The sequence below is a fragment of the Haliotis cracherodii genome, unplaced genomic scaffold (assembly GCF_022045235.1).
Source record: "Haliotis cracherodii isolate W230 unplaced genomic scaffold, xgHalCrac1.p SCAF_12, whole genome shotgun sequence".
Lineage (NCBI taxonomy): Eukaryota > Metazoa > Mollusca > Gastropoda > Lepetellida > Haliotidae > Haliotis > Haliotis cracherodii.
The window spans coordinates 25,818,756-25,845,371 of NW_027266267.1; the positions used below are offsets into that span (position 1 = coordinate 25,818,756).

The 26,616-nt window shown below is 42.3% G+C and overlaps 1 protein-coding gene across 1 annotated transcript in view; it reads left to right on the top strand.

Moving 5' to 3' along the window:
- The window catches only part of LOC139457724 (retinoic acid receptor gamma-A-like), a 69,052-nt gene extending 66,057 nt beyond the window's left edge, over nt 1-2,995 (top strand). Inside the window, exon 8 of the mRNA XM_071239075.1 lies at nt 2,017-2,995. Within this exon, the coding sequence (XP_071095176.1) occupies nt 2,017-2,255 (239 nt within the window). The 3' untranslated portion in view covers nt 2,256-2,995. The remainder of the gene's footprint in view (nt 1-2,016) is intronic.
- The last annotated feature ends 23,621 nt before the right edge of the window (nt 2,996-26,616 follow it).

A 26,616-nucleotide genomic window follows, 5' to 3' on the forward strand; every position in this document is an offset into this window, starting at 1 on the left:
AGCCAGTTGAAAATCCAAATTTGTTTCGTATATGCTTACTGTACTTGCCAGAATTAACCTCCACTTGAGCAACCCTTTATATTTTTAAGTATTTATTTGGGGGGCATATGGTGTTTTTTTGGTGATAGGATATGCATAGGATAACTAGTGACACCCAACCTCCAAAACAAAGCCAACGGTTCAATAATCTTGATAGGCTTGATTGTGAAAGTGTCAGGTTACTCTTGTTCAAAAGGCAATCGGGGCGGTGGAGTAGCCTGGTGCTTTAAGTCTTCATTCATCACGCCGAATTCGAAGACCCGGGTTCAATACAATGTGTGAAGCCCATTTCTGGTGTCCCCCGCCGTCATATTGCGGCGTAAAACTATACTCACTCACTCACTAAACTCGATCACTCTCATATTCATTAATTTTATTCTAATGAATTACTATACTCAGTAAACTACGGTTATAACGAACTCAAAGGGACCACTAATATTAGTTTATAATAACCGTAGTTCATTATAAGTATATATACGGCATATATACAACAAATGGCAGGGACTTAATAATAAGTTTGTTATATCGGTCAGCTCGCTATAAGCGTGTTCGTTATAAACGTAGTTTACTGTACTTCATTTACCTTGTACCCCACTCTTATAAACAAACAACGTGAGGTAAATCCAAATTTGTGGAAAGCTGATGAGGAAGTCATTTTAAAAAACAATTTGCCTAAATACCACCAGTATCCAATCTCATTAATCAGATCTAAGGTCTCGCTATCGCTAAACAAAGATCTAAGGACATCCCATACGGGTCACGTCAGACCGACTTTTCGCGAACCCCGACCGACCAATGGAATGACTGACAAGCGGTCGACATTAGCCAATCAGAAGGCAGCTTTCTCGTGCTTTACGGCACTAATTTCAATTTGGCGACAACGCTTCGAAACATATTTTGACAAGATCTCGCTTACAAATTTGAAACCTGAACAAAAGAACATTCTGGGATGGCTAATATATGGTCTAGATTGTATGGATTCAGTCGTTAAGCCCGTATTTATCGTTCGGAATACCCCGTGTTAAAGTTTTCGAGGTTGCATGAATAGAAATCACATTCCGACTGTTACTTTCATGATCTGGTAAGCGACGCACTGATTGGTCGGATGAAAGGCCGTTCTGACGTGACCCCTAATGGGATGTCCTCAGATCTTTGCTTCGCGGTAGCGAGAACTAAGATCTGATTTTAATGAGATTGCACCAATATCTGGCATCACTGTCAATAAGAAAACAACAGCCCTTGGTGTCTGTTCTCATTCAACACCATTATTTGGCAAATTGTTCTGAGAAGAATTATTAAAATATATTTTGTCCAAATACTGAGTATAATATTTTTTATGCAAAATATTCAGCACATCCTCGCCCTTTAATGTTATATCAATGCGTAAAGGTGGGTTTCTGCATCGTGAATTGGAACAACCAGTTTGTTGTTTAACGCCGCACTCAGCAATAGGCGGTCTGTAAATAATCCAGTCTGGACCAGACAATCCAGTAATTGATATCATGAGCATCGATCCACGCGATTGAGATCCGATGACATGCATCAACCAAGTTAGCGAGCCCCATCACCCGATCCCGTTCGTCGCCTCTTAGGACAAGCATAGTCGGCTTTTACGAAAAGCAGGGGTTGCTGAAGGCGTGTTCTAAACCAGTAATAACACCAGTTGATTTCAAAAGTATAACGTTTGTTATGTATTCCATTCTGTAATGTTTCATTACGACAAGAATGGTCAGGAATTCACAGAGATTGTTATGAACGTACGTACATTGTACGTTCTCTTCCTGTAAAGGGGTGGTCGGGTAGCCTAATGATTAAAGCGTTTGCTCGTAACGCCAAAGACCCGGGTTCGACTCCCCACATGGGAACAATTCGTGAAGCCCATTTCTGATGTTCCCCGCCGTGATATTGCTGGAATATTGCTAAAAGCGGCGTAAAACCATACTCACTCGCTCACCATGTAAATATGTTCAATTGCAGATCGATGTGACCTAGCACAGCCTGACAAGGTGGAGGAAATCCAATGGAAAGTCATCAAATGTCTGATACTCCTTCTCCAGAAACACCATTCGAAACCGATGATTAGATTCGCCAAGATCATAGATCGTCTGACAGCCGTCAGAAACCTGACCGAGTGGAACAACAAAATAGCCAAAAGTTTGTACCTGTGGCCAGCCGTACAACAGAGTCCCCTGTTACTGGACATGCTAGCAACGTAACGCTAATTCGTTAGCAGTGACTTTAATACGTTTCTACAAAGGCCTACTTCAGTGACAGCGAAGCGAAGAAGGTGTCTTTTGTGGGAAATTATGAAGTGATTCATTACGAAGTTGAATATATCGCCTTCGCATCGGACGTGTGTGACTATAAAGACAATATATATGTGCAGACGAATCGTTAGGTTTTAACATTAAGATATTCCGAAACGGAACAATGGATACCTTCAGTGGCTTCCATCACAATACAAATAACAATACTGTAATTCATGCGAACCCTTTTCGCGAAAACCAGTTGTCATCCCTGATTTGCAATCATCCATTCACATAATTTTCCCCGCTATTTTGTCTTTTACGGGTGCCTGTTTCGGCAGATAATCAACACTGATTATTTTCTATATTCTGGTATTCATTATAGCTAAAATGGATAGAATTTACCTAGAGATGAGCGGGCCACTGTAACTTGATAATGCCCTCATATTGCTTGACGACGGGCCGTTATCACGCCGGTTGTTAAGTGACGTCATAGGGTTAGGGAAAGGTGACGTCACGCTCAATAGTGACGTCATCTGTTTTATGACGTTTCCATTTTTGGTGAAATTCAGTGAAATTCGTGTTGATTGCACAAAATGTTTCAAAACCGATACTGTTTATTTTTATGTGATTACAAATTCTATCCATTTTAGCTATAATAACGGTAACGCTATTTTTCAGAGCATTATCATTTGCAGAAGCCCTCGGTCTTTTCAGTTAATGGAAGACCTCAGGCTTCTGCAAATGATAATGCCCTGAAAAATAGCGTTACCCTTATAATGTATAACGATCGACCCAGTAGTTATATTTCATATGTTATGTTTATTATATGAACATCTGCTCATTTCCCCAGGTTTGTTGATATATCCTGTGATTTATTGTCCGTTTAGGAAAAGGAATAATATTGGTTTTCAGGGAGCACGACAGACATGTGTAGGTAGATTGGTAAAACAATTTTTTAAGATATGTAAGTTTTGTTGAGTTACATTTCTTGACGAATAGGTACAGAGTCTGAGTGGCAAGTTTAATGATATCAATGTCAGGTTACTGGAAACAATGTTTTTTGTTGCCATGAGCGTTTCTTACCTTGGTATAATCCATTAGGTCTGATGTTACTGTTATTGCTATAGAAGCCTTGAAGTAGTTTCATGGTTCATCATGGTTCATGAGGGTGGGGTGGGGAGGGTGGGTGTGGGGGTGGGGGGGTGGGGGGGGGGGGGTGGGGGGTGGGGTGTGTGTGTGTGTGTGTGTGTGTGTGTGTGTGTGTGGCCCAGTCGTCCAAGGCGCCGCGATTCGCTGTGCAGAGTTGAGTGCCTTTGGCACGCCAGGAACCTATGATTGTGGGTTTGAATCCCGGTAAACGTCTAAGACCTGCATCACTTGGGGCTTTCCTCCCACAGTAGGCTGACACGCCGCGATATAACTGGAATACTGTTATAAGTGGCGTTAAACTCAACTCACTCACTCACTCATGGTTCATGTCATCTTAAGTGCTATCCACAACGGTATATTCATCATTTTTAGGAGTTTTGATAGAATTGGGTTTGATGCTGCTTGACGCAGTATTTCAAATCCAACTTTGGTCGTCACCTTACTGTGGTGGGACATTCTTTAAAAATCGTCGCGTGTAGTAGCTGGTTTTCGCGTTTGTGAAAGTCAAGTGTAAGGTCCGGAGAAACCAAAGCCATTGCCAGGGAGAATGATGGACTCGAACCCAGGATCATCCGATATTTGTACGGCTTCGAAAAGAAAACATGGCGTATTAAATCCATGAGATCGTTGGAAGCAAGAGGGTTATTGTATTTGATAGTAGAAAACGTTACAATAGCTTGAATCGTAGGATATATTATTCCTCTGAATGGAGGAACCATAGAACTTTCAAGAACATCCAGCATGTCAGTGAATTTCTTTTAATTCAATTTAAATTTAATTTTAAAACCTTCTGACTGATTATCTGTTATGCTTTTTATGTTAACTTGAACAGAATGTTTAAAAAAATCACAGCCCCAACACCCCGCCCCCCTCCTAATATGACTTGCCTCAAGGGTAATTAGTCAATTGGTCAAGTCCTGAAATCGGTCAAGACTAACCAAGTCATTTAGTGATTATATACCTTATCACTTGTTTTGGTTCTGAGATTACAAATATACCATATCGAGTGCCTTATGAGTGGAACAGTTTGAGACATAACCTTGGTCAGACGGTCACCTGATTCTTTGCATATACAATCTAATAAAAGCAATATTTGTGATGAAATGAACTTTGCGCGTATGCGTGTGTGTTTGTGTGTGTGCGTGCGTGCACGTGTGTAAGCTATTTGATGAATTGGTGGCAATCAGATAGACAGTAAATCATACCGATCTATCTAAAGAATATCAATATTTATACATTCATAGAAGGGAAATATTATTATTAATCAACTGAGAATTCTCAATTGTGATTACCTATTAAATTGAGAGAATAAAACATGTGTTTGTTGTCAAAAGCGAATTCTTAGGACCATTTCCCTCATTTGAGGAATGATGTTTGCGCCTTAAGCAGCTGAAAGTCCACTATTATATATCGGAACAACTTTTTGTAAATGAAACTGATCAACTGAACAAGTGCGAGTAAGTGAGTGAAAGTTGTTTTAAGACACACTCAGAAATATTCGATATCACCTCCAAGTAATCGAATCCAGATCAAAAGCTTTTTTTTGTTTGTTGTTTAACGCCACACTCAGCAATATTCAAGCTATATATGACCATGGTCTGTAAATATTTGAGTCTAGGCCAGACAGTCCAGTGATTGACATCATTTTCATCGATCCACGCAACTGGGATACGATGACATGCATCAACCAAGTCAGCGATCCTGACCACCCGATCCCGTGAGTCGACTCTTACGACAAGCTTAGTCGCCTTTTACGGCAAGCATGGGTTGCTGAAGACCTATTCCATCCCGGATCTTCACGAGTCCCAGACCAAAAGCATCCGCGTTAGAAGAACAAGACAATACTGATCATGAATCAACCAAGTCACAAAGACTCCCGATCCCTATCAGTCAACTCATAACAAGTACAGGTCAATCTACCAGTCAAAGGAAACTACACATGCACGACAAGGGCTCCTTCGATCCACAGGTATTAAAATTTTGAATATTATGGCATCTTTTTCTTTTCACCACCGGAACAGTTATGTTTTTTAAAAAAAACAGGTCGAGAGAATGCCAAAATGCTTTGTTTTGTTTTGTTTATTGTTTAACGCAATATTCCAGCCATATGATGAATAAATAATCTGTAAAAAATCGAGACTGGACTAGACAATCCAGTGATTGACATCATCAGCATCGATCCACGCCATTGGGATACGATGACATGGATCAACCAAGTCAACGAGTCTGACCATCCGATCCCGTTTATCGCCTCTTACGACAAGTAGAATGCCTTATTCTGAGCCTATTATTATTCTAATGCCCCCAGATGTGCTACCCTGTGTGTGCAGAGTACCGGGTTAATATGTGACATACCTGATTTATGCTGGGAATTGATAAACTGTATTTCTTTTCGCCAATGGAAGAGCGTGTTTTTTTGTGATTTTGGAAGTTTAAACCATAGCAGAACAGTCGTATCCAAGTGTGGTTTAATGTTGATTGTAATGAACATTGTATACCGTGCCGCAGGACAAATAATTTACTTACAAAAGGTGATAGTGAGCTTTTGTTAAAAACAGACTCAATAACGTGAATGTACAAGTACGTCATCAGGTATCTCCAAGTTAAATCCAACAGCAATCTATTTGGCCATGGTCTTACCTTAGCGGAAGATCCCCCTTGCTTTGAAAGTGTTCAGAAGTAGGCAGTGGAGTTCAGAAGGGAAATAGAGAGCCTCGAACATGATCCAAGATCAGGATGCCTTCAACAACCACAACTTCGGAAAAAGCTCATAAACACAAGATATGATTATGAATGATCTTGACTCGCCATATGTCATACACAACCAGACATCTCGCATGCGTGGAGAACATTCCGAGAAAATTGGCATGACAAGATTATAGCACTCTGTGTTCTTAGTTTTTTTTGACGATTGATCAGAAATGACCAAGGTCCATAATCTCCCATGAAATATACATCGTTTTAAAGTAGACCCAGCTGATTTTGTTGCGCGAGTATTATGGGTCTTGGTTTAATCACTATCAGCCAGAGAACAGTCAACGCAGTGGAAACATCTCACCTTTCCTAATCCGTAGCAGGCAAAGTCTGTTCATCAGATGGCAAGGTGATGGCTTCGCTTTTCTGGGATTCCAAAGATTCCTACTGGTGGACTACCTTCCGAAAGGTCAAGCCAGTGGTTAATATTATGCTTATCTGATCAGACAACTGCGTGAGAATGCCAATGCTAAATGTCATGGAAAACTCACTAGTGTTATGTTGTTCCACCAAGAAAATGCACCTGTGCAATATGCTTCAGTCAATGACTGTGTCTTTGAAACCATTGATCATCCCCTGTATGTATGTAATAAAAACGTACAACTTTATGTGCAACAACTTCTGGGTTATTGCCTGTAGCCACGTTTCGATGTAGATTCTTACGCCGTCATCAAGCTGAAGTGACCACATCCAAATAATGAGAGGTATATATATTTTGAGATAAGCATGAGATAACAACAGGTAATGGGTAACAAAAACACACAGATATTTGGATGAAGTCAGATAAGCCTAGTGAATAACGTATGGTACACGGGTGATAAAGCCAGACATCCAGTAAGGCCCATTGGATACTAATTAACTAGTTGAATAAGTTGAATTGGATACTAATTGAAATGTCTGTTGTTTGATGAGATCAGATGGAATGTAATACCCTTGATCTCTGTTCAGGTATCACAACATATCACCAAATGTAGTCACTCCAACTTTGAATAGTATTCCAGTTATACCATGGCATGTTAGCTTGATATGGGAGGACATCCCAAATAGATGCAGGTCTTAGATGTTTACCACTTTGGTGAAACCCACAAGCAGTGATATGGTGCTGACAAACCTAAAAAGATAGTCGGGGCGCTTTAAACGGCTGGGCCACCCGTGTCCCCAAAATTGGAAGAAGCATTTGACATGACCTCCACCAAAAACGACAAAGTCTGTCCCACCAAATAGAAAGGTAATCGCCTCCATTCTGGGATGTCGAGGGTGACTACGTTTGATTGTTGTTTGGATTCAGACTGGAAGCGGTGAACTCAGGTTTCATCCATGACTGTAAGAACATTTCATGATAAGCCAAACTAAACAGAGCTAAATAATATCAAAACATGTTGTACCTGGTGCGTTTTTAATCAGATGTCTTCGATAAAGGAATGAACTGTCCAAAAAACATAATAACCCCCAGTCATAAGCTGGTCGATCATCGCCTTGTTGTGGATTCTCTTGGTCTTGGTCATTTCTGGAGTTGCTGACGTCGCAGGCCTTCTAGGACAGGGGTCGTCTTCAAGGTTCTCCCTAGGTTTTACTCTACTGCCCACCTCTTCACTGTGGCATAGGAGTGGGCATCCTTTCCTTGTATAGTACATATTTCTTCATGGATGACTTTTGATGACCTTTTCTCCAAATACTTGATCACTGCCACATACTGCCGAGAATGTACATGTAGAAGTTTCATGGTTCAGAGCAACGATGTTTGCCAGTTGCTGTGTCTTGATGATGGTGTTGTAGACCAAATCCTAGTCGTTTCTACAAGATGCTTGACATTCTCACGGACTATTGACACAGCTGTATGTGATCCAGATTTTGCTGCATGGCAAACAAATCAAGAGGCACGTATGTGCGGCTGTGCCAGCTCTTGAAAGATGTATCTCACCAGTCATTGTAGAACCAACAACAGACGGCATCCAGACGACATTGGAAGCTATTAGCTAAAGAATTAGCTGATGCCCACAAAATGGAGATTCGGGATCAAGGGAATGTTCGACGAGGTGCAGCCTTACTTCTCCCTATCAACCAAGTTTACTTGGTCGATTATGATCCCTGATTCCCTTCTCGGATCTGTTGGTCCTCGGACCAACACGCATCTTGAAGGCTTTCATGGATGTCTGAACAATGGAATAGCACAAGCACACCCGAACATGCACTCAACAATAACCAAGCTATATGACGGCGGTCTGTAAATAATCTGGCCCAGTCTGGAAAAAAGTCTGGACCAGTGATTGAAATCATAAGCATCGATCCTCTCAATTGAGATACGATGACATGCATGAACCAAGTCAGCGAGTCTGACGCCCCGATCCCGTTAGTCGATTCTTACGGGATTGGGTGATCAGGCTCGCTGACAACACTCGATGGTAACACTGCGTTTGACTTGCACGTTTGTCCTGTCATCATAAAGCCTTTCAATTGTGTAATGACGACCTTGATGTAGCATATGACCTTTGATCTTGGTGCCTTTGTGCTGTGTTCCCATAGTTTCAGTTTCAACTGATTCAGTTTTAGATTCTACTACGCTATCACCCTGTCTATCACTGTAGCCATGTAGGCTTTACAATAACATCTATTGCTTAACCTGAAGATAATTATCTTGTCTGTGGCTTCCCCAATAGTTCTCCGAGAAGGTCAATCCTCAGCCACCATGAAACTTATTCTTAGCTTTCTTAAATGCCGTCTTAGCATTTGCCTTCGTTGTTTGAGTGTAAATCTTTACTCTACCAAACAATTCGTCTTTGTCTTTTAAATTTGACTTCCCCTGTTCTCATAACGAAGACTTCTTTTCTGAGACCTGACGTCTTTCCCTCTCTTCAAAACGATCATTTCCTTTTTCAACCATATTGTCTGCGAATGCTAATAAACGCAGAGTTGCATTTCCACTTGTGTAGTTAATGGCTTTAGACTGATACACTATCAAAGAAACGAACAGATTAAACTCTCAGTCCAAAAGCTTCCATATTTGGCATGAGACACCCTCATAATATCAATTGCGACTGGTAGTGCGAAAGCACTAAATCCAACTCCCATCTTGGATTTAAGATATTAGCGTGGATTTTACCACTTTTCTCAATACTTGTCTGCGAGAATTTTGTCTTGAAACTATCAGAACATGACGTATGCGGCAGATACCCTACGTCCAGGCAAAGACATAACATGAATTCTTTTGTCTGTAGAGTGAATGAGTGAGTTGGGTTTAACACCGCTTTTTACAGTATTCCAGTTATATCACGGCGTGTCAGCTTGATGTGGGAGGAAAGCCCGAAGTGATGCAGGTCTCAGACGTTCACCGCTTCGGTGAAACCCACGAGCACGTATATGGTACTGACAAACCTAGAAACATAATCGGGGCGAACCGGGATTTGAACCCACAATCATATGTGTCTGGCGTGCCCAAGGGACGCAACTCTGCACAGCGAATCGCGGCGCCTTAGACGACTAGGCCACCCGTGCCTCCTTGTTTGTAGAGCAAGGGACAGAGGAACTACAGCCTGTTAAAATGGCATCTACTCAACAAGTTCATCACTCCTCCACTGTTTTTGAGCAATCCACTCTCATGTCATGAACGTGTTCGTGGTAATTTCTGGGATCCGGTCAGCGTGAAACAGATTCTGGATGTCAGATATACCGTTTTACCACCTGTAACTCAGAAACGAGCAGTCCGATTTCGACCATAGTTTGTGTGTGCATGTAGACTAGGATTGATGATTGTTATCTCGAATTGCATCCTCATCTCTATAGAGAGAGAAATAAAACAGTATTCATGTAATACAACTTAACCTATTGTTCCCAACTAGGCCATCCACTACCTGTCGCACTTGGCATTTTAAGTAACATCAGATGCCACTAAATTGTCAAATACATCCACAAATCCTATCAATCATTTCCATCTGTCCCAGGTCAACCACCTATGAAGTGACACGGTTTGAAAATGTCACTTGATGGCAACAAAAACATTGATTTACGTTCCTTAATTTTCTGAACAATTTAGCTTTAAAACTGGTATCTTCGACACATAGAACACATTAAGAGTTGGTGCTATGTATCAACATCGTACGCTGCACATCCTTTGTTCTTGTGTGGATGTTGAAAGTAATGCTGCTTGGCGGTTATATTTGATTTTTACTTGTGCCTAACTCTCTCATACAGTAACAATACTGAACGATGCGGCCCACAAAGGTTGAAATAGGCTCCGTTTCCATCGACGCGGAAGTCATGAAGAGTTGTCGGTTAGATGTGTATACGTTTTTAGAAAATTAGAACCATTTCCCGAGACCTCTATGGGTGTGATTTTGTGCCCTGCTCTTTGGTGAACTGCGTGATCTTTTTTTCCAGCTGTGGACTACCGATTTCAGCAGTGGCAGAGAGATAGAACTGCATAAAAAGTCATCAGAAACGAGCTACAGATACCTGGTGCACGAGCGCATAATGTCAACATGTCGAGTGGGCTATTGCTGAAATATAGAATGAACAAGTGCAAGGGCTGTTTCTAATGACAGTTTAAATGTGGGTCATGACAGTTCATCAAACGATTTGAAACTATACTTCTGCCAAAAAGAAGGGAACTAATGATTTGAAAGTAGCCATCTTTGAGGTGTGCTGTGACAATACCGTGGTGAGGTGAGGTGAAATGGGGTTTAACGTCGCGTCCAAGATTATTGCACTTATATAGCGACGTGCATGTACGTGTGTGTGTGTGTGTGTGTGTGTGTGTGTAGCTGCTTGTACTAGTCAGGACTGATGCCGATTTATAGTGCTAGCTCCCTGAGATACCATGCCGCAGTTTAACATGAATACCCCACTCAGACACAGTTTACTGACTCCGAGCCGACCAGTCCTTGTTTTAGCCCCTTAATGCCGAGCTCCAGAGAGGGTAACAACAAGTCCCATCTTTTAACGTCTTTTGGTATGACGCGGCCGGGGATCGAACCCCGGACCCTCCACTCTCCGGACAGACGTTCTACCACTAGACCACGGAGGCAGTCCAGTACCGTGGAGTTTCATCTCAATGCAGCATCTAATCACAATGAAATTTCACATCTTGCATAAACAGCACGTGATGCACTTGCGAGTGAGTGAGTGAGTGAATTGGGTTTAACGCCGCTTTTGACAGTATTCCAGTTATATCGCGGCGTGTCAGCTTTATGTGGGAGGAAAGCCCGAAGTGATGCAGGTCACAAACGTTAACCTCTTCGGTGAAACCCACGAGCACGGGCATGGTGCTGACAAACCACTTGCACAAAAACACCAAAGTGTGTGCGACAAAAGGGAATCACTAATGCACTTGAGCTGAGCACACGCCTCAAATACCTCGGATCGGAGAATGTATCTCAATGAACAGACAAAAGTGAATTTGTGTGGTCGATAGATGAAGGGACGTCAGGATCTCAAGTTACCCGAATGCTTGGCAAATCAAAAAGTGTAACTTCTCAACTGTGGGGCAAATATCATCAAATGGGTTGGGTCGCAATGACTAAAACCCGACACCTAGACAAGATCGTCTAATTACATTAACTGGACTACGCAATAGATTCAAATCTGCTTGAGTTATCAAAAGTGAATTTCGTACGATAACAAGAAGGCGAATTTCAACATCTACCGTTAAAAACGGCACTAGGCAGCCCGACGAAAGCATGGCGTCCTTTGAAGGGTGAGACCCTAACAGCCTACCATACGCGGCAAAGGTTTAGGTGGGCTAGGCAACAACAGGGGCTGACTGTGCTCCAATGACGTTACACCATGGTTACAGACGAATCAAGCTTTGTTTTCGATTCACAGATGTCAGAAAACGTTGTTGGCGACGTAGTGGCGTGCGGTATGCCATTTTTGACCATGATCAGTATTGAGCGGTATCACACGTGGCAGGAGAACTGATTTGGTTACTGTGAATGAACATTTGACTGGCCTGCGATATGTTGACGAAATCTTGCTCCCTGTCGTTCCATTCGATAGAATTATCGGCAGACATTTTGAACTGCAAGATGACACTGCCAGACAACGTCGCTCCCAGGTCGTCATCGATTATTCCCGACGAGAAGGCGTATGGACATTGGACTGGCCCGCTAAGTTCCCTGAGATGTCCCCAAAAGAGCATCTGTGGGATGGTCTCGAGCGGAGAGTGTACCCGCCAACGTGGCCTACCTTGAATGGCAGGCAATACCAAGGGTAACCTTACGGCAGTTAATCACCGGTATGCCATTGTCGTGCATGTATCGCCCAACATGTTGGTGGGGTGAGGTGAAATTGGGTTAAACGTCGCGTCCAAGATTATAGCGACGTGTATTGCACGTGTGTGTGTGGCTGCTTGTACTAGTCCGGACTGATGCCGATTTATAGTGCTAGCTCACTGAGATACCATGTGACATGAATACCCTGCTCAGACACAGTATACTGACTCCGAGCCGACCAGTCCGACCCCTTAATGCCGAACGCCAGACAGGGTAACAACAAGTACCATCTTTTAACGTCTTTTGGTATGACACGGTCGGGGATCGAACCCCTGACCTTCCGCTCTCCGGGCAGACGCTCTACCACTAGACCACGGAGGCGGTCCTCCCAACATGTTGGACACACCAGGTATTGATCTGAGCGCCCGAAATTAATTTTACAGACCTTTATCTTCATTACACCTTCAATCAATTCCGTTATTTGTTGTCGATAATATATGCCCAATATGTTCTTACACATTTATACAGTTTGATCCATAATAACTGTGACAGAGCAATATTACACGTATTTACTATGTGTTGGGAGGATGGCTGTGATATTTCAATTCCATGACCACCCGGGTATCAGGAACTTGTAGAAATATAACATGAAAAATACTGTGCACTTATAGCATCACCAGTGGCAGCCGTCACAAACACATGCACAGTCTAGTCAAGTGTTCACTGAATAAAAAACACGGGAACGTATGGTACAAGTAAAAATAGGGAATCGCTCACTGATGTGTCAAATTTAGAAATGTCCTCCACATGCCTACCATGACACTTTTGAAAGCTTTACTAATTATGAGATAGCTGTTGAAACGGTTCGTTATGACAAAGTGACATATGTGACACTATGTTAACACTGAAATGAATGTTTCACTTATTTGTTATTATATACTTAGGAAAACAAATGGCTCTGTCATCATTATTAAAGCATCATCTTACTCTTACACTATCTTTTACAGAACAATCACACCTATGATATATCTGACATCGCCTTATGTTTGTCAACTGTATCCGATCAGTCAAACCCTTGAAGATCCGGGGTCGTAAGAGGTGACTAACGGGATCGGGTGGTCAGGCTCGCTGACTTGGTTGATGCATGTCATCGTATCCCAATTGCGTGGATCGATGTTCATGATGTCAAGATATAGCTGTAATATTGCTGAGTGCATATGCTTGTATGTTAAATAAGAAACAAACAAAACATACAAACACAGACATAACGTTTAAAGAAAAAAGACACCGCAATCGTTTTCGTCAGGGGTCGGTCGGGAAGCCTAGTGGTTAAAGCGTTCGCTCATCACGCGGAACACCCGGGTTCGATTCCCGACATGGGTACAATGTGTGAAGCCCATTTCTGGTGTCCCCCGCCGTGATATTGCTGGAATATTGCTAAAAGCGGCGTAAAATCAAACTCACTCACTCACAGATGCTAAATTGGGAGGATGTTTGTTGTATTTTTTACACCATGTCATCAATGTTCCAGCTGTATCATCAGCCTAAACAATGGGCGATCTTTTTGTTCCAAAGGGCAATAACTCTCCTTTTGAGATAAGCAACGGTCCAACCTCCCACGTACAAGTTCACATATATATGTATACCCATTATCTACAGATGATGAATTCTCATTTATGTTTCCAGATATATCACAACAATCTAGGGATTACGCATACATAATTTAAGTCCCGTGCCATCAGTGTAACATGATACAAATGTAGTTTAGTCAGTCTGATCACCCAATTTCTAGCCATCTCCTGTGACATGTTTGAGGTCAAATACACTGATTCTGAACCAGAAAACGACCCGTGAAGATTCCGGGGTAGAATAGGTCTTCAGGAACCCATACTTGCCGTTAAGGCGAATATGATGGTTGTAAAAGGCGACTGGCGGGATCGGTTGGTCAGACTCGCTGACTTGGTTGATACATGTCATCGATCCCAAATGCGTGTATCGATGCTCATGATATTAATCACTGGATTGTCTGGTCCAGACTCGATTATTTACAGACCGCCGTCTTATAGCTGGAATATTGCTGAGTGCGGCGTTAAACAACAAACCAACCAACCAACTGAACCAGAAAACCCACCGAAAGTACTTTATAGTGCGATCAAATACGCGCTTTGAGTGATGATGCAAATTACCTCCGCCCCTTCATCTAACGTATCCTTGGTAACCTGCTTTTACCATTGCTGTCAATCAAGATGGAGCAGCCACATCAATTGTCGATCACTGAAATAGTTTAACACCTTTATAACGGCAGTCTGTACATAATCGAGTTTGGACCAGATGCTCCAGCGATTGATATCATGAGCATCGATCCACGCATTAGGGGTGCGATGACATGCATCAACCAGGCCTAACCACCCGATCCCGTTAGTCGCCTCTTACGACAATATTAGTCGCCTTTTACGGCAAGCATGTGTTGCTGAAGACCTATCCTACCCCGGATCTCCACGGGTCGCTGCGTCATTTAATCTTAGGCCGACTTTCGGCCAAGCCGTTGATTCACGTCGTTTGCGATTGAGGGGTGCAATATCCTATTTCCCAGCCAACTCGATAAGAACTCCATTTCGAGGCATGCATGCAGTCTACTAACATAAGTGGTGGAAACAGATTCTGCTTTTACGACAAAAAAACAAACAAAAACAAAAACAAACAGGGCAAGTCCAAAAACAGCGTACTCGTGGTATTCCTCGTGCATCAGTGACTATAATTCCATATATTGACTTGCAGCATATGTTCCCGTGTTATTTTGTTCAGCTGAACAGTTGTCTTGCCTTTGTTTTTGTGTCAGGTTCCTCTGCTGGGGCAATATACACGCACCTTTTCACGAACACCTGGCGTCATCACTATTTGATGGTGATTCACGAACACCTGGTGTCATCACTATTTGATGGTGATTCACGAACACCTGGTGTCATCACTATTTGATGGTGATTCACGAACACCTGGTGTCATCACTATTTGATGGTGATTCACGAACACCTGGTGTCATCACTATTTGATGGTGATTCACGAACACATGGTGTCGTCACTATTTGATGGTGATTCACGAACACCTGGTGTCATTACTATTTGATGGTGATTCACGAACACCTGGTGTCATCACTATGTGATGATGATTCACGAACACCTGGTGTCATCACTATTTGATGGTGACTCACGAACACCTGGTGTCATCACTATTTGATGGTGATTCACGAACACCTGGTGACGAGTGTAAGCCCAGCAGATCTGTTAGTGTGCTATGACGAGTTTTAGCCCAACTGATCTGTGAGTATTTGCTACGCGTGTTAGCTTGTATAATTTCTTTTAAGCGTCTTCACGAGTGTTTGCCTGAGATTACGTGCCATCACTAAACGTTGTCTGAATCATCTGAGATTAAAAGTGCCATCACGAATGTTTTGCTGAATCATCTGTAATTTAGGCCTTCACAAACTTTGCCTAACAGATCTGTGATGTAGTGAGTATATACCTAAATTATCCGTATTTGCCTTCATGAGTTTTTGCTCGCATCATCTGTGACAGTGCCTTGGCGCTATCTTTTTTATTCATATTCTTACGTCAGCCTTCCCCTTGGTAATATAAATTAAATAGTCATCCGTTTTACCGTTATCTACTGCACTAACAGAAAATGTAAGAAAACCGTTTCTGGCTCATTATCGTTACCTGTCAGTATGATTTATATACACGTAAAACCGGGTTCTGACATTAATGATGTATTCAATTTTAAATGTAAAATGAGATAAAATCCTTTCAATATGAGGACTACAACTACTTGTAATGAATACACTGAGGGGCAATCAGCTGTTATGTGGGCAGATATGGAATGTCAGTGTCGACTGTAGTAATGGGTAGAGCCGGCCCTCAGCCCCATGTTCTGGCAGACCCCTGTATTGACAGTCCAGCGTCATTCAACGTATCACAAAGCGTTAGCGTAATCCGTGACAAGTTGTGGCCCACGTAAAGATGTTCGCTGGGAATTTACAACGGTTCCCCGATTTTGGTGGTTGGTTGGTTTGTTGTTTAACGCCGAACTCAAGCTATATGACGGCTGTCTGTAAATAATCGAGTCTGGACCAGACAATCCAGTGGTTGATATGATGAGCATCGATCCACGCAATTGGGATTGATGACGTGCATCAACCAAGTCAGCGAGCCTGACCACCCGATCCCTTTAGTCGCCTTTTACGACAAGCATAGTCACCTTTTACGGCAAGCATGGGTTGCTGAAGACCTATTCTACCCCGGAATCTTCACGGGTCCGATTTTGGTGTAGATTCATTTATGGATTGGGTTAGTGGTGGCGGTGAGTGAATGTCGTTATCATCGCTGTTGTCAACATGAAAACTATATGAACGGTCTGTCTGAACAGTTGAACCTTCGCTCATGGATTGCCCCTTTTCAGGAGATTTTTTATGTAGATATCTTTTTTGTAAAATATTGAAAACCGCACCAGGAACCACAGATACACACCTTTGTCATTGTATTTTCAAACGCCGCACTCAGCAATATTCCATCTGTAGGACGGCGGGCTGTAAATTATCGAGTCGGGACTGGATTGTCCAGTGACTAACATCATGAGCATCGATCTACGCACCTGGGATACGATGACATGCATTAACAAAGTCAGGGAGCCTGACCACTCGATGCCGTTTGTCGCTCCTTACACAAGCATGGGTTGCTGAAGAATACATGTGTAACTGGGATCTTCACTGGGAAGATACAAAGTGTCGACATTTGTGTAATTAGTGGTGGGGCTCATCACATATGTATTTTTCGATATGTGCAATTTGTAAATTTCTTTAAAATTGTACCTATGAAGTCGTCTCAGAACTGACTTTTGTCATTATTGTAAGTCATATTTCATATCGGCGGAATGGTTTGTTTTCACTTTATCAGTATTAGCACACACGCAGCTATCTTTCTTATTTTATCATCGCGATATTTCGTTAGCCTCTCGAGTCACGAGGACTATTAAGTTATTTCCACCGTCATGATTATTAAGAACTGATCATGGGACCATGTGTGATGATTATCAAGAACTGATCATGGGACCATGTGTGATGATTATTAAGAACTGATCATGGGACCATGTGTGATGATTATTAAGAACTGATCATGGGACCATGTGTGATGATTATTAAGAACTGATCACGGGACCATGTGTGATGATTATTAAGAACTGATCACGGGGCCATGTGTGATGAGTATTAAGAACTGATCATGGGACCATGTGTGATGAGTATTAAGAACTGATCATGGGACCATGTGTGATGAGTATTAAGAACTGATCATGGGACCATGTGTGATGAGTATTAAGAACTGATCATGGGACCATGTGTGATGAGTATTAAGAACTGATCATGGGATCATGTGTGATGATTATTAAGAACTGATCATGGGACCATGTGTGATGATTATTAAGAGTGAGTGAGTGAGTGAGTTGGGTTTAACGCCGCTTTTAACAGTATTCCAGTTATATCACGGCGTGTCAGCTTAATGTGGGAGGAAAGCCCAAAGTGATGCAGGTCTCAGACGTTTACCACTTCGGTGAAACCCACGAGCACGGGTATGGTGCTGACAAACCTAGAAACATAATTGGGGTGAACCGGGATTCGAACCCACAATCATAGGTTTCTGTCGTGCCCAAGGGACGCAACTCTGCACAGCGAATCGCGGTGCCTTAGACGACTGCCCCCTGATTACTAAGAACTGATCATGGGACCATGTGAGATGATTATTAAGAACTGATCATGGGACCATGTGAGATGATTATTACGAACTGATCACGAGACCATGTTATTTATTGCTTCTGTCACTACTTAACACAAGCTTAAGAGTATTGCCTTTGATATTGTCAGCCTAAACCTGCATTTTCAAACATTATTCATTGACCCTTCATTGAGTTGGTGTGGTAATTTACTGATGTCACAGTTTGGTTTAATGCGTACTAGTTCAACGAACAGCTGTGTCGAACGCCGCGAAATAATCGGAAAGATAGGTTTTTGATGTCCTGACACACTAAATCTTGGAGTTTAGATCCTTCAAAACCACCAATAAACGACCGTGTATTCCATTTTTCATTTTTTTATTCTGCTAAACACAGTAAAGTAAAAATATTATGAAAACTCATTAATAATACGTCCACAGTGCACACTGCACTTCAGAAGATTACTTTGAGAGTCAGATATATTGGATTAGACATTTGAAGAATATTCGTAAATACTTGCTGAAAACATGCAGCACCAACGACTTTTAGTTGGTTGCATTTTAATAAACATTTTTCCTGATTCAAACCCGAAGTTCATATATTATAAATTTGTAAATAAAACAAATCCACGTTACAATAACTTTTTCCTTTGACTATATGTAGGGTTGTTTTTTGCTCTATTCACAGTTCCTTTGGTAGTGTTTACAACCAGGATAAACAAGCCATTCGCTGTTGGGCACATCGAGTTTAGTGTGGCGTGATAGCCAACAACGCCTGTCCCACAGCTCAAACGATAGACATTTGAAAGATCTCTGATGCTGGCACTTCATACTACATTCCTTAAAGGTTGGCACTGCCCATATCTTGTCGTTGAAGCCCCTGGAGCACTTCTCGTAGGACAGGAGGCTGAAGTTTGTTCCGTACTCGTTACAGGCTGTAAAAAGGGAAAACAGTTGCCTTTGTCATCCGTCCAAAGTGACAAATGTATTGCTCACAGGCACATTGCGTTTAGAAAGGGACGAGCACACTTCCCTTGTTTAAACCTGACCGTGTAATACGTTCAGACGTTTATAGATACCTATATATTTATGTATTTGTACTTCAAGGAACCTTTTCATTCGCGGTTGGACACAAATGTATGACATAAACGATACATGTATTATGTAGTGGACATTCATAAGCCATCGGTTTTAGTTGGCATCTGTTAAAAGAGCTGGATCAGATGTGTGTAAACGCGACTGCAGAGCATCAAGGAGTGGACACCCTACATCAGCTGAATGATAAAGATGTGTTTCGGAAAGGTGCAATCAGTCAGTCTCTATTTATAAATTTGTTATTGGTCAGTGTCAATTTGCCGATTTGGGGAATGGCTGCCAAATACTGTGTTTTGAAATTTGTTACCTCTCTGATGATATGCAGCTGGTGGGTTCACCAGCTACGTATTACCTTATGTTACAGTAGATTTATAAAATACACATATTGGCGTTGAAGGCTACAGTTTACACAATGTCTGTGTTTGACTAGCAGGGTGTAACCGCATCTGTGGCGTAGTGGGTAAAGCGCCTGGTCGGTGGTTCGAATCCCAAGCTGAGTCATACCGAAGGACGTTACGCGATGGTGCCTGGCGCTCGGCATGTAGGGGCTAAAACAAGGATTGGTCGCCTCGAAGTGAGGTTCCTGTGTCTGAGTGGGTTATTTATGTCAAATGACGGCGTGATGGTACAGAGATGGTACGCTAAGACAATAGTTTGGTGTAGGCTTACATAATTACGTGGGTAGAACATCAAGGAAATGTAGGTTTCTCTCGAAATTGGCCTATTATACTCAATATAGAGAAATGCCTCTCATGTTGTTGGTTGTCGAGTGTGACCCCCGGTCTATGACAGTACCACACTGATACACGATATAAAGGTTGGTTGGTTGGTTGTTTAACGCCACACTCAGCAATATTCAAGCTATATGTCGGCGGTCTGTAAATAATCGTGTCTGGACCAGTTAATCCAGTGATTTATATCATTTGCATCGATCCACACAATTGGGATCGATGACATGCATCAACCAAGTCAGCGAGCCTGACCACCCGATCCCGTTATTCGCCTCTTACGACAAGCATAGTCGCCGTTTACGGCAAGCATGGGTTGCTGAAGACCTACTTTAACCCAGATCTTCACGTGCCTGATATATAGGCCTTACCCGCGATACACTTTCCATCACCAGGGTTAAAGCTGTAGCCAGCCAGACATCTGCACACACTGTCGATACACTGTGTCCTATCATCCACACATTCGTCATGGCTGGAACACGTCTCACCATAGTGTTGGTCCTTGGAAGCTGAAGGTCCACATGTGACACTTAATACATCAGTGATGGCAACAGGACTATGAAAAGGTTGCAATGGCATCTCAAATGATAATCTACCACGAATTTAATAATACTGGTTCTGATTGTTCAATCAGCTATTCAGGGTATATCTAGGCTACAGGCTGTGGTCACAGGACAGACTTGCCAATGAACACTGGATGTCATGTGTTTATAGTATCGTCTTACACTTTAATTGTGTTTGTGTGAAGGGTCCAGTACTGAATTATTGCTGGGCCTGGCATTTCGTGTGGAGGACAAGATATACTCTTAAAAAAATGAAACGCACAGGGAGCATGCTGTTCATTGAACACAAAATATCCGGTATATAAATTGGATATATTGTTATTCAAAGATTTTAAAAATGTCATAGAGGAAAACAGTACAGGAAAATACACGTGCAAGTTACGACATTCGCAACTATAGTGGCTATAAAAAGGCAAGCTTAGGCCAATAATTTGTCATTCAATTGTCAACATTTTTCAAGTACGAAAATGCTGAGACTCAGCGCTGCCGATCGGAACATCGCCATAGGACGTATCCAAAGAGGGAAATCACAGTCTTCTGTTGCACGCCACTTCAACATCGACCACTGCACCATTTGCCGCCATTGTGACAGATACACACAGTTCAGTTCCATTGCAGACCGGCCGAGAACCGGCCGACCAAGAGGTACCACCCCTGCACAGGATCGCTACATAAGACAGTTCCATCTATGTCATTGCAATGCCAAAGCTACGGAGACTGCAGGACGCATCCCTGGTTTGAGGAGGATATCGGACCAGACTGTCAGGAACATCTTCGCGAGGCTGGAATCCGACCCAGAATCCGACCCAGAATCCGACCAGTTATCGTCCTTGTTTTGCAAAAGATCCATCGATCTTGGTTGGTGCCATATCTTACAGCCTTGGAATTTGAGAAAGTGGAGACAAGTGTGGTTTAGCGATGAATCACGATTTCTTCTTCACCGGTGAGATGGAAGACGTGTTTATCGTCGCCGAAATGAGCGTTTTGCCCCACATTGTGTATGTGAATTCGACAATTTCTCAGTGACGGTAGTGTCATGGTGAGGGGGGCCATATCCTACACCAGGAGATCTGACTTGGTTGTGTTTCAAGGAAATAAGACAGCAAATCGCTACATGAATTAATTTCTTCAACCTCACCTTCCACCAATCATTGACCGCCAGAGGGAGCTGTTTCAACTCGACAACGCTCCACCGCACCCAGTTCGTGTCACGGTAGACTACCTTCATAATGCCAACATCAACGACTTGCCCTGGCCGTCGAGATTTCCATATGTCAACCCAATTGAACACCTCTGGGATGAACTCGATCGACGTGTACGTCAACGTCAGAGCATGCCGCAGACACTCCCACAACTGGCCAGCGCATTACAAGCAGAAAGGCGCAGAATTCCGCAGGACAGAACTCGTACACTTATCCAGTCAGTGCCGAGGAGATGCAGAGCCGTGGTTGCTGCCGGGGGCGGTCACACGAGATACTGAGTTTAGCGCAACCTTGTGACATGACAATGAACAGTTTTCAATGCCTTTGTACAACGACAACATGACTATCGAGCTCCAAAATTTCATATTTGTATGATATTGAAAAAATATATGTCGACAGTCACTTTATTAGGTAAATAAATTTAATAAAAATATACCTGCGTGTTTTATTTATTTTGAAAAGTGTATTTCTTTTCAGCTGCGAAACCAGATATATTTTAGAACTAAAATTATGAATCTAAATATTGCTGTCTTTAATAACGTAACAACATCTTGAAACAATGCATTTTAGTTGCAGACATTTTCTGTCATTTCCAACATCTTGGAGCACAGTTATGTTTTTAGCATTTTAGGGGTCACGTTATTGGTTTCGATAAAATCCCATTTGTGATCTTGCCCTCATCCTTGAATGACTGTCCGATCTTAACATAAAATCATGTGCTATACTGGTGTTTAGAATTACAGAATTTCCGGCACGACGGGTCTTTCTGCTGCACGAACACCCCGTGTCTTCACTTTTAAAACGGTTTTAATATGAATAACCCTGATGCCTTTCAGTTCAGTTATTCAATTATTGTCACAAGTAAATGATGACTTTTTCGTAACAAATCATACCATAGAATAATACATAATGGAGTTCTATTAATTATCACTTATATTTCCTTTTAGTTACACAACTATATAAGATGATAATATACTGAACTGCAAAAGAAACGTCACCATGGATAGATATATGAGAAACCTTATTTGTCCAAACACTGTAAACATACTTTGAGACATATTAAAAAGATGCTGAGGTTGAAATTAGGGTGTCAAATGTTCTTAAAGTGAGACACTAGTCTCTGAGAAAATGGCATCACATGTCGGTATCTCGTGTGTCCGCCATGTGCATTGATGACTACCGTGCAACGTCGATACATGGAATGGATGAGGCGGTTGATGAAGGCTATAGGCACATGAGCCCACACTCTGAGTGACGCCTGACGCAGTTCAGCTGCAGTTGTCGGCCTTGGTCGGACGTCATTCCAGCCGTCTTGGAATCTCCTCCCACAGGTACTCACTTGGAGCTAAATCGGGACTGAGGGCTGGCCACTGCATGGTTCTGCTGCCATTCTGCTGGAGGAAGCCTCTTGTTGCTCTCGCAATGTGGGCACAGGCGTTATCATGTTGAAACTCGTGGTTGTGGCGACGACATGCCAAATAAGGTATGGCGTGTGGTCTCGAGACTTGATCAATGTACCGAGCTGCTGTGACACCATTGCCTCTCCCTGGACCGATGTTCTGGAAGACCACAGGGCCGACCCTCTGTGCAAGACCAATTCCACCCCACACCATGATGCTCGGACCACCCCATGAACCTCTCTCAACAACACAAGCATCCGAATAACGTCCCCTACGGCGTCGCCAGACTCTCTCTCTCTGCCATCTGCTGTTGAGATACAGTAACGGCTCTGGAGCCTGTATATGGTCCTGACGTGGACTTGAAATGCATTGCCTACTTGCCGGGCTACTTGCATTGCCTACAACAAGGGCTTGGTGTCGCTGATTTCTTGTCAATCTTGGCATGTGGTAACAATTATGTCTTTAGACTAGAAGCTACTGTGACTGTAGTTTACTTTTACATTTGTTTTTAGTTCCCTCGGTATCAAAATGAAGACTGCCTTCTTATCACTTTCTACTGAAAGTCCAATACCTGTAGATCAATGTGTAACAAAGCTTTTACTTTCGGCTTGTGAGTATATCATTTGCATTTTTGGAAACACATGAACTTCAACGCAAAAGAAACCATCCCAAAAGCACAGAATTCCGTGACTGCTGGGGAAAAGGGTACGAACTTATTACTTCAATTGTCTGGCAGAATTATTAATTTAGTACAGATTTATACTGCCAAAAAATCAGCATTTGTTAGATATAATGGGCATCTTTCATCTTAGTTTATGTTACAAAGGGGGTGTAGCCAGGGAGACTCATCGTGCTTCTTCCTCTCTGTAGTCGAACTGTTAGGTATAATGATTAGGGATAATTATGGTCTAATTTGCTTCCCTCAAACAAAAATAAAATAAAATATTTACCATGTACCATGTACGCTGCTAAGAAAGGTATATTAGTTGGTTTGGTTTGTTGTTTAACGCCGCACGCAGCAATATTCCAGCTAATGACGTCGGTCTGTAAATTATCAAGGCTGGATCTGACAATCAAGTGATTAACATCACGAGCATCGATCTAGGCAATTGGGATGCGATGACATGCATCAACCAAGTCAGCGAGCCTGACTACCTGATCCCGTTAGTCGCATTTTACGACAAGCATAGTCTCCTCATACGACAAGCATGGGTTGCTGAAGACCCCTTCAAACCAATGCACTGATATTTGTGTCCAATATAATAACAGAATTAACGAAAGTAATAAGTTTATGCACCACATGCTATTTAAAGAAACGCATATATAAATCCCAGCGTTCATTCATCAAGGATATCCTCTGACATGCGTCACGTCAGTGCGATCCACAACACGAAAAGGGAAGGAACAATACCATTTACCCTGTGCACATTTCCAAACGTTATGAGTGTGTGCTATGCAGTTGAACCCGGATCTGCACCTGTCGGCCGAGCATTGACCAGAAAGGCCCTGAAACCCGAAACATATTTGTTTTGTTTTGTTTGCCTGCTTGTTGCAATATTCCAGCTATATGTACATATTCAAGTCCGGACCAGACAGTCTAGTGACTGACTTAGTTAGGTTTTACGCCGCTTTGAGCAATAATCAAGCAATTGAACGGCGTTGAACGCCAGAAATGGGCTTCACACATTGTACCCATGTCGGAAAACCGAACCCGGGCCTTCGGCGTGACGAGTGAGGGAGGGAGTTTTTAACGCCGCTTTTACAGTATTCCAGTTATATCAAGCGTGTCAGCTTCATGTGGGAGGAAAGCCCGAAGTGATGCAGGTCTCAGACGTTTACCACCCAAGAGCACGGGTATGGTGCTGACAAACCTAGAAACATAATCGGGGCGAACCGGGATTCAAACCCACAATCATTGGTTCCAGGCGCGCCCAAGGGACGCAACTCTGAACAGCAAATTGCGGCGCATTAGACGACTGGACCACCCGTGCTCCCCGGCATGACGAACGAACGCTTTAACCACAAGGATACCGGACAACCACTGACATCATGGACATCGATCTACGCAATTGGTATACGTAAACATCTATAAGCTACGTCAGCGAGCCTGACCATCTCTCCCATCAGTCGCCGCTTACCACAAGCATCTTCACGGGACTTCTTGGTGCCATCAATAAAATAATATGTAATTAACAAACCTACATCAAACGTACAAAAACAGAAACGATGCCTACGTGCTTATATAGTAAACCGAAGAATGCCTGTTATAAACAGAAAACATTTTTTTTCTGATGATACAAGAATCAAGTAAATGCTTCAATGAGCAAATAAATCAATTTCACAGACATATACGTCCCGTACAGAATTAATACGACCTACTTGTATCAACGATTTCGGAATAATGACTAATCCTTCCCGGGATTCTGTCTTCTTGAAATGGCGTTTCAACACAAAGCAAGTGAGAGTTGGAGCATTGAAGCCCAAACTCCTACAGTAGCAATTTTGTATGCATTTCTGACTGCAGATCTTGATACCAACATTTGCAAAGCTTTCCAGCAGATCATATTTTAACTCGTTTCCAATTAGGTAAATATAGGGATGTTCTCCTCTGATGACCACCAGACCACATATAAGACACGTGTATGTTCCGAGAAACATGTTCCTTGTCTGGTTAAAAGACGAGCACCTAAATCTAAGAAGTCATACCAAGATGTTTAAAGTGAAATCAATATCGCGACATTATTTGTTTCTTTACTGATTATTTATTAAATGTAACATTTCACTCAAAGTCGAGGATACATTTACTGTCGAAGAGAGTGTAGAATGCGCTTTCTTCCGATTCAAAAGGGCTCGTGGCTTGGAACGTCGAAAACTATATTGACTTTAGAATCTGTTTCGTAGAAGTGGTTATTTGATGGTGATGTTTTGGATTTATGCAATCATCGACAAGTTATAATAAATTATATGAAGTTTACATCATGCATACCATAAGCTGTTTGTTCGTTGTTCAACGCCGCACTCAGCAATATAACGGCAGTCTGTGAATAATGAGTCTGGACCAGACAATCCAGTGATTGATATCATGTGCATTGATCCACCAAGACTATGATTTAAGTACTATAAGTCACTGTACGATTCTGACTACATCATATGAATATATATATTTATAAATCACCGAAAAATAGTTATGATACCAGGTGTTGGCAAAAAAGTGAAGTTTTCCTGCCCAACCGGTGGCACCCGTCACAAACACAAGCAAAGGCAAGTCAACTGACACCTAAAAAAACCCGGGAACATATGTAATACGTCGAATGAATGAATGAATATTGTTTTACGCCGCATCAACAATTTTCAAGCTATTCACGGCGAGATACATCGAAATAAGTAATTGAATCAGACATTCTTTTTGCTGCCGATTCGTCAAGTATGGAAATGTTAACCACATATCTTCCGTCAAACGTTTCTAATTATATA